Source organism: Montipora capricornis, chromosome 8, assembly GCF_036669925.1.
Source record: "Montipora capricornis isolate CH-2021 chromosome 8, ASM3666992v2, whole genome shotgun sequence".
In the NCBI taxonomy this organism is placed as follows: Eukaryota; Metazoa; Cnidaria; class Anthozoa; order Scleractinia; family Acroporidae; genus Montipora; species Montipora capricornis.
Window position 1 is genome coordinate 545,716 of NC_090890.1, and position 10,000 is coordinate 555,715.

General features: G+C 38.2%; 1 protein-coding gene across 2 annotated transcripts; it reads left to right on the top strand.

The window, feature by feature from the left end:
• Positions 1–4,323: 4,323 nt before the first annotated feature.
• LOC138060313 (protein BUD31 homolog) lies at positions 4,324–9,321 on the top strand. 2 transcript variants are annotated; one of them, XR_011134327.1, is made up of 6 exons: positions 4,324–4,517; positions 4,652–4,709; positions 4,822–4,886; positions 7,344–7,510; positions 8,655–9,137; positions 9,282–9,321. XR_011134327.1 is itself a non-coding variant. In XM_068906051.1 (5 exons), exons 1-5 carry the CDS (start codon positions 4,424–4,426, stop codon positions 8,703–8,705), a joined length of 435 nt encoding a protein of 144 aa, XP_068762152.1. In that variant the 5' UTR covers positions 4,324–4,423; the 3' UTR covers positions 8,706–9,179. The 2 variants fall into 2 exon arrangements, 1 of the variants encoding a protein (XP_068762152.1); XM_068906051.1 differs by lacking the exon at positions 9,282–9,321 and having other exon boundaries at positions 8,655–9,179.
• The last annotated feature ends 679 nt before the right edge of the window (positions 9,322–10,000 follow it).

The window sequence follows — 10,000 nt, forward strand, 5'->3', positions numbered from 1 at the left end:
ATGTAAGAACTTTAACACCGCTTTTAAAAAGAGAGAATGGTCTAATCTCAAAATGTTTCCTGAAATTCTTTAACATAACCTGTTACGCTTGTTAGGGAAGTAAAATTAGCGTTAGTCCTTTTAATTTAATCAGTCATTGGTATCCTCATCCCTTAAGCCCCATGGCTTCTTACAGGATTCCCTGTCTATGGTTATCTAATTATCGTTCTGTCACAAACTGTTATACATAAACTCCTACATGTGAAGAGAAACAAGACACTTTTCTTTTTCAGCTATATTTCGGCCGAGTTTACCTGCCGGCTTCATCAGGGTGAATGGCCATTGCATGTGTATCGCACCACTAATTGCTCCCGCAGGGTTTTGGCCTCTGGGGGCAACCTAGAAGGCCCGGCGTAAAAAGGGAAGATATGTAAATTAACATGAAAATTGTTAGATATTGTACAGGGGAAAGCAAACTCCATGTGAGCTGGTATCGGTATTGCTTAACAGGGCGCGCAAGGTGGTATCGGTATTGTTCACCGAGTTCACGAGGTGTTCTTGGTAACTTGAGTCACGAAGCAGAAACTCACCGGAAGCACCGATAGCGAAGGTTCAGCATAGCGATTGAAGATGAATAATTTTCGAATATTTACAGCGATTTCTTTTACTTTAAAAATCAAAGATTACAGTATCTCATAGAAAATCATATTGCCTCGATCAGAAATCTATTTTTGAGGCACAAATCATAAACAGGGGCGACGATTTGTCAGACACAAATGAAATCAGAAACAAGGGAGACAGACTCTGCCACAAACTGCAACATCAGAAAGCAAAAGCATAGTCTCAGTATCAACATTTTCAAACAATCTTAGATAATTTTTACAACAGTTATTTATATCTAATAAAAATCAGCGATCCGAATATAATAAACCTGTTTTGTTCCTATTTTATGGTATTTCAAGGTACCGTGGAACGAACTAAATGGATCAAAAAGATGACGACGAACGATGACCACGAAATGTTGCCTTCTAGTCATGTTTTTGAATGTTCCTGTTCCTGTTTTACTGTCATATTTTCAAGGCATTTTCCAAAATTATGAAAATTGCTTTTCAATTGATAGCGTATCAAATAAACGTTGATAGAAATTAAAAATAAATGCTTTTTGTTGCTGCTCATCCTTTCTTGCATCTTTCACTTTTATTTACCTACCTAATTAAATGTAAAATAATATGAAGACATCACAATATGCAGCACACACTTCAACTGCTATCTGCATTATCTTAGGCGGGAGCAGAGGTAGTGAAAACTATTACTAGGTACAAATTTAGATATGCAACTCAAAAGCGCGCGCCACAACCCAATGCAAATCCACAAGGCTTGCGCAAACCGGCAAAAAGAACTATATATTGATCAGTGTTTTCTTTCGCTGTTAGATCTACTTCATGAAAGTAGTCTGATTAAAGAAAAAGTTAATATTACTCAGTCCTTGGAGCTTAATACTATTCAACAGGTATGCCCATGAAAACAATAAGGGTTTACCACAGACAAAAAACAATATCATTTCGTTTTTCCGGGAGGCGTTTCTGTGCGTTGACTGCCTATTCAGCAGCTTCTCTACCTGCCTATCGATCGTGATCAGCATCGCAAAACAGCATCGCAAAACAGAGAACGCTGCCGCAAAAGATAAATAATTGCGATCACATCAGAAATCAGTAAAATGTCAGTTTGCATTGAATTTGTTTTAACCTAAAGACAAGTTTTTTTTCGACGACAAATTTATCTTTAAGCTTTTCACTGTTACTACCCTAAAACAGGCTCTAAGGCAGCACAGCAAATATGACGGGGAAAAGTCGACAGGCGAGGCAAGCCGACTGCAAAGTTATTTCTCTATCTTACTTACCGGCTGCACGATAGCACAGTTTTAAAAGCGACAGTGGGTTAAAGTGTGAATTTTAGTGTCTTAGGTCAAAAAGTACGCATTTGGAAGGTTTGCTGCTGATGATCTGTTTATTGCACATGTAAGCTGCTATTAAAACTCAATACCGGAGATGATTGTCATTTCGACATTCCCCGTTTTCAAAATTTCTATTGTAGGGATTCCCCACTCCTCGATTTCCAGGTTCTAAATTTAAAGAAAACCTTTAAATTTCTATCTCGCATTTTCTAGTTTGTTATTTCGCATTTTCTATCTCGCATTTTCCAGTTTGTTATCTCGCATTTTCTAGTTTGTTATCTCGAATTTACATGTTTTTTTTTTTCTCCACCCATGATTATCTCGTATGTCCCCTACAGGCTTCCGTACATTTGTTAGCGTTAAAATATAATTTTCGGTCCTATGCTTCTGTTTTATGAAGGGGTATATTTTTGAGGTCGCCCATCCAGATACTAACCTCGCCGGACAGGGAACCTTAAGTGAACTTTTGTATTACAAAGCTGTCAGATGCTCAGAGTGCACGCTTAAACTTGTGGTGAAAAGAAGTTGTGAGGGATCTTGAAAATGATCAACATGTCAGCCCAGAAGCCAATGTTTCGCGATTCCCTTTTATTTTCTTCAATCTCTCTGGGGTCAGTACTTTGCTAGTAACCACATGTCTTCTCAGGGGGCTATTTATCTAAGACTTCTACCATGGCCTTACAAGATACAATACCAAAACAATATCGTGTACTATTAGAGCTACATATTACGCAAAGACAACTTGACTCTGCTGGAAGACAAAACGCAGCTCAGTCGAGAATATGGAATAAAGTGCTGTGTTACTTTAGTACCACACGTAAGCAATGCGTGTCTATTTTTTCTAAAGATGACAGGAATTTCTTCTTTCTGACAAATGAATAATAGGCCGGTAGCCAGATTTTAACCTCAGAAAAGGATTTGTTTCGTCGTATGTACGTGCGAGCCAAAGGGCCTCTGCTGGTACGACTTCTGGGTGACCCCTTAAGTGGTCTTAATGACCCCTGACTTAAAAAAAAATAGCCTGGAAGGCTGCAGTTTAATACCACCCAACTCATTCCCTTCGTCCCACAGGCAGCCCAGTGTACGCTCCAGAAATTGTGGTTTGCCTTAAACAAAAACAAAAAAAAAAAGTTCATTTCCCATGTAATACTTCACTGGGAGCAAATTGACAATTAAGAATAATCCTTCAATAGCCCATTTCCGAGTTGCTGCATGCCTCAGTTTCAAAGCGAGTCCTGATGCACAACCATTCAAATGGAAATGAAAATTTGGCTTTATCAACGGAGTTGATAATGTAAATTGGCCACCGTACAGAGATTGTAAAAGCTGACGTTGCGAGCGTTAGCCCTTCGTCAGAGCGAATCGAGGAATTACGGGTTACATGTAGTTTTTATAGTAGAGTAGGAGCTACGCTATTGCTGGTAACATGGCAACGTGAAAAATAGGAATATATTAGTTAAATGAAAAGCGTTCGTTAATACCATGGGGATTAAGGGTGCCGATTTGGAAGATGAATTTTTGTTCCAGATTCTTGCGGCTTTCCGTCGTACCTAGATGTAGGGAAAGGCCGCAGATAGCCATGTGCTTTTTGGAGTGGTTTGGGAGATTGAAATGACGAGCGACTGGCTTAGATGCACCTTTGTCATTCTTCTCAACATCGCGAAGGTGTTCGCGGAATCGGTCACCTAGTCGTCTACCTTTCTCGCCAATGTAAAATTTATTGCATAACGTACAGGTTATGCAATAAATGACATTTGCGGAGGTACATTTGAAACGATCGGTGATCTTAACAGATCGCTTAGGTCCCGATATCTTGCTAGTGTTAACAATGAAAAGACAAGTTTTGCATCGTGAGCGCGCGCATTTGAAAGTGCCGAGTTGCTCGTTAGTTTTGAGCGCGCTTCTAACTAAAAAGTTGCCTACGTTTTTGTCGCGTTTGAATGAAATAAAAACTATAAAAACTACATGTAACCCATAATTCCTCGATTCGCTCTGACGAAGGGCTAACGCTCGCAACGTCAGCTTTTACAATCTCTGTACGGTGGCCAATTTATATTATCAACTCCGTTGATAAAACCAAATTTTTGTATACTACTTCCCCACCGACGCAGCATCACAGTTTCTTTAGAAACTACCCCCTTCATTCAAATGGAAATGAGTTGCGTATTCTTATGCAAATCAAACTCATCTTCCTTACAATAGTTGAGCACCAAGACTCACTTCGAAACCGAGACAAACAGCAACTCGGAAATGGCCCATTGAGGGAGGGAGGGAATTGGTTGCCCCGAGAAACCAAGTCGATCTCGCACTTCTTGCGATTAAGCTCTGAAAGGACTGAGAATGAATCGGTCCATACATAAAGTACCTACCCCGTGCTTTGGCGCTGATCAAAAGACACGTGGGCTCTGGGATCGGCGACTTCTTCCGCTCGCTTCTTTAAGGGTTCTTTTGACGTTCAATACCATTCACTCGTATTTTTGAACTAAGAAAATGCCCAAGGTGCGTCGAAGTAGGAAACCACCTCCTGATGGTTGGGAATTGATAGAGCCGACACTTGATGAACTGGATCAAAAAATGAGAGAAGGTAAGCGAACTGTACTGTCATGCTCTTTCGCGGTTTGATCGAAGACGTGGTGAGCCTGTGTAACTCATTTTTACCTTGGCTGCTATACGTTACCGTGTTTTAAAGCCACTTACCTTTGCCTCCTTGTACTCCAGCTGAAACCGAACCACACGAGGGAAAACGAAAGACGGAGTCTTTGTGGCCAATTTATAGGTATTAGTACTTTTACTTCTTGTAATTGTATATCTTTCAGATTTAACTGCTGAGGTTATACAGCAAACTAATTTGTCTTAAATCTTTTGCATTCGTTTCATATTTATTACAGAATCCATCATCAGAAGTCTCGCTACGTTTATGATCTGTTTTACAGAAGAAAGGCCATCAGTAGAGGTTTGTATAGTACAGCAGTTGCTTTTACCACTGTATTCTTATCTACATTGTAAAGTTAAGTATTTTTAGAGAATACTATTGCAGCCATAGTTAATTTTAATCACATGACTTAATTTTTAAACTGGTAGTAGTTTGGTTTTCTACGATTATTCGTAGCTGTCAAAAAATGGTGGCATTATTTTATTTTCAAATTTTCTCTCGGGGTAGTTTGCTCTGCCAGTTGTGATGCAGATTGTAGTATTGATGCAACTTTTAAGACAGAAGAAACATTATCAGGTATAAAACCAGCATTTCAGGGACTCTGTTGTAAAATTCAGGAAAATACTTTAAATCAAGGATTTGGGAATATAGAATAACAACATTTTAAGAATGTTGCCTATTATTGTTATTGCACATACGTTATGCGCATCTTGAGATACTCCAATTTCCTATAGGTGGTGCTAATTAATACAGGGATATTTTTGTGTGGTTCAAACTATGCAGAGAAAGAAGAACTTAGCAAGTGCTCTTGGTATCCAAAAAGAAAATTGGGGATAACCATGCATTTTTGAGAGATAATTAAGCTTCAATTTGGAAAAGAATGCCATACATTGGTTTGTATTTTAATGCTTTTTGCAAGCATTCTTGATTAATTATCTTAGAAAAATGTCTGGTTACCCCCAATTTTCTTGTTGGAGTTCAATAACACTTGTTAAGATCTGCTTTTCCTGCGTTTTCAGTAAACCGTGCAAAAATACCTTTGAATTTGTGGGCACCATCCTCAATGTTTTGGGGCTGCTGTAAAGTACCAGTTTCATGTTCTGGGGTCTGTTTCTCTTAAGTCTCGAAACTTTACGGGTTATTTTTGTGTATGATAATTCCCTCTGGATCTCAAGAACAGGGGAGGATTTAAGTCATCAAACTTCACAGTCATCTTGCTTTTTGTTACCTTAAAAATATGTTTAAAGATCAGCTTCCCAAAACAAGTGGTTGGCAGTTTCGCAAAGGGCTTTTTGGGCCCGAAAAGTTTTCGGGACTTTTGATAAACGGGCCCCTGGGCATGCGCATCTGTGATTTACTTTAATCTGATGCATAGTTTAAAATATTCTACTTGGTTAAAAATTTCAGACTAGTTAATTTCTTACTTTCCGTTGTCTTATAGACATTGTCATAATCTGAAACAAAGGAAAGTAAAAAGCAAACTAGTCTGAAAATTTTTTAACCAAGGAAAAATTTTAACTATAACATACCTAAAGTATTAAAGTCTGATTACTACATGTGTTACATGAAACTTGTATTTGTTGTATTTGTTGAGTAATTGTTCAGGGCTTGAAATTGTGACCATTACAGTCGCATTTACGACTGAATTTTTTCCTTTTGCGACTAAAATATCTGGAGAAGTTGCAAATTTGCCACTTGTTTTCACCTTTGCTCTTTCAAAACAAAAGGGTTAGCAGTTGCCACTTTGCTGCTACGTTTGCTAAAATAAATAAAGGAATGACAAAATTATTTTATTTCTCGCTCTGAATTTTTTCAATTTGAAGATAGCGTAATTGTGGCGTAAGTTAGCTGTGGTGTTACGTGCACAACTCTATTCCTTCTATATCATTTGACATTTTCAGTGGTTTCTTTACATACAAGTATTGTGGGCTCATATTTGTTTTGCTAAACTGCTGACAACGATGCAGCACGACGATTTTGCGACTACAATTTGTGAAATTGCGACTAAATTTTCGTATCTTGTCGCAAAATCGCGACTGGATTTTATCGTTAGTTTCAAGCCCTGTTGTTTTGTAAAATAATGATAATAATCGTAGTACTGTTATCTCATATCTGTACAAATTTACTTTTGCTTGTGTGCACGATAGACCTTACTCTGTTAGCACTGCCTACAATGTACACTGTACAGTGTGAGACTTTTTCTTTGATGGATAATCTTTGGTGGCTTGTACATTACCTATAAGGTCATGGCAGCCATGATGCGTTTCCCCCAAAAACTGTTGTCCAAACTAATTCCTGTGGATTTGAAGTTCTTTTTTGTACAAACATTTTCTTTTGCTTGTGTCCCCAAGAACATTACTGATGCTACTCAGTTGGGAGCAGGTCAATTTGTTGGGCTTATGTGTTCCCATGAAAGGACACTTCAAATAAATACATAATTTTATTTCATTCATGGAGTCCTTTCATGGGAACACAGGAGCCCAAAAAATTGACCTACTCCCAACAGAGTGGCTCAATAGCCCAGTTGGTAGAGCATTACCCCGGCACCGCAGAGGTCATGCGTCTGAATCCTGTGGAAGCCACCTGAATTTTTCACGTGTCTATATATTATTTACCATTATTTATCATTACAGTTTACCCTTCTTTTGTAAAGATAATGGCTGGAGTCGATAGGGTAAGAGGCAATTGTTTACAAATTGTCCACAGTAAATTGTTTGTGGAAACGAAGAGTAACATTATTGTTTCATTCCATTGTAGAGCTCTATGAATTTTGCCTGAAGGAAGGGTATGCTGACAAGAACTTGATTGCTAAATGGAAGAAGCAAGGATATGAAAACCTTTGTTGTTTAAGATGTATTCAGTGTAGGGATACTAACTTTGGTGCCAACTGTATCTGCCGTGTACCTAAATCGAAACTCGAAGAAGTAAGTACAGTGAAATTACCAGTAACATTTGAAACAATTCTCGGTGCAGAAAGTAGTTATGTACACTGTACTACTTTTAATAGGCCTTTTGAATGACTGTATCATGTGATCTTGTCAATCACAAAAAAATGGTCCTGGTACAAAATATATGCCAGAAATGGAAAGAGCATGATGAAATTAGTAAGAATGTCAATTTTGAAGCCACTGACATTTGGTTAAGAGATTTTACAGTGATTTTGATTCTTAAAAAATTAATTGAGATTTATACATGGACAGCAGCTGCTGGATGGCATTTGCAAAGGGCCTGTAATAATTATTGTTTGCCTTTGGGTGTTATTTTACATTTCATATTATTGACTACTGGGACAATAATCGTATTAATTTGGACTGGGGATGTTCAGTAAACTGTCGAGAGCAGCAGGATAGCCAGGGATGGACTTTAGGTGTTGTTTTATCGTACACTTATTTTCTTAAAATGTGACATTTCATTGCATAGCCACAGTAACAATTTTAGGATTGTCTTGAAAATCCTTCAAGTATTTGTATGCATTTGTCATGACATTTTTTTCTGAAAGACCAAGATAAGGTCCGAAAAGCCATTTTTTAGAAAGAAACCAGGTTTTTGCTATGTTTTCAAGACAAGAAAAGCAAAGTAAATTATTGCAGACTTGTCTTCCTTGAAATGTCCTCCTTTGGAAGGTTAGCTACAGACATGTAGGAAAATGTGTCGCCTAAATTCATGTAAACCTCAACAGTTTTGGCCCTTTCCAGAAACACATTCAGGCTAAGAGGACATTCTTAGTTATGCTAATATAGCAAAAAGTGTCCACGGATGCCTTTATTCCTTGCCAACAATGTTCGAATGTTTAACCGACAACAGAGTTTATTATAAACATCCAAGTCTTTGCATTACGACCTATACAGTAACTTATTTTTTTCATTGTGCTTGCACCCTTTACAAATAGTTATCACCTTTTTACGCAAACTCAGTTCGTTCTCCACAGTTTATTTGAGACCCCGAGTTCTGATCTAAGCAGGAGTCGACCCCTTGATCTCTGGCTTAGCAAACTCACTGGTGCATTGTCATCCATTGATGCAAAAGACAGAACAACAGTAAAACATATTTTACTTGGTTTCCTTTCAGGGAAAAATTGTTGAGTGTGTAATATGTGGGTGTAGAGGATGCTCGGGATGATGATAATGACGATGGGTGCTGGTCATCAAGATTGAACAGATATCTGACAAAAAGAAAGAGACTTTAACTTGTGGCTATGCTTTGCCATGGGGAGAGAGAATATCCAGAGGACTTGTCTCCATTGCATTCGGTTTCTAGCTCGTTGAACAGGTAGCACTGAAAACATTCCCCCGCACTGAAAATAAAATAGCACAGTTTGCACTTTTATCAATGTTCCCGAAAGCTCTTGCGAGGAAGCAGGCAATGGTTGTTCTTCAATTAATGTAGCTTTTACATAAGCTGTGACATTGGACATATTTTTAGTTTTTTTTCATCTTCAACTGCATCAAATTAGTTAATTAATTTCCTTTTCCTTTGAATGTATAGCTTTCCCCTTTACGTGCCAGTTTGTATTGACTTAGCTTCAGAAAAATAATAATGGGCTTTTACTTCGTGTAGAAGACACACATGACGTAAAACAATAGAACAAAAATCGTGAAACAGAATTCTAAATCCCTAAAGACCCCTAAAGCTTTTGTTACGTCATGTGCGTCTTCTACACGAAGTAAAAGCCTAATAATGCCTGTCTTACTTCAGATCACCTTTAAAAAGAAAATAAAACGTTAACTTGAATGGTAGAAATGCTGCCGAGGGGAAGGGAAATGTAACAGTTAATTATGCTTGCGGGTCCTTGCGGGACGGTACAAAACGTGGACCCCCATCTGACCCTCCGATCCTTCTGGACCCAGAAAAGAAAGAAAACAATAGATGGTCTTCACAGTGACGTCATCATATCCTAAAATCATATTCGCAAGGTCTTCTGAATTTTATCTATAGGAGCTTAAAGATGACCTAGAAATAAATCTTTTTTCGACTTTCCAGTTCCGTGACCTCTTTCGTTTCGAAAATACAGCATTTTGAATTTGCGAATAGAATAGGGAATAGAGTGACAAGAGCATCGAGCATGTTGATCATTTCCGAGTTCACTTCGACTTTTTTTTACAGCAAGTTGAAGCGCGAAGTGCTGTGGTTATTAGTTCAACTTTTAATGTACTTAACACGAGAAAGACTTCTGAATCACCAAATTCAGGTTGACAGTGGTCAATACCTTATCCTTATCTCAACCCTCCAAGTGCGTGGCTTGTTAGGTAAAACCTGGTTTGCTTTTTTGTTTTTACGAGACATCTATCGACGCAAGCGCCAGCACAAGCACAAGGATCGTTTTTTTTCCCTTTTTCTTGTGTTTGCTCTTATGCTTGCGTTCGCTTGCGTCGTGTGAAAGCGAAATTCGCAATTTTCGAAAATCCCATAATACA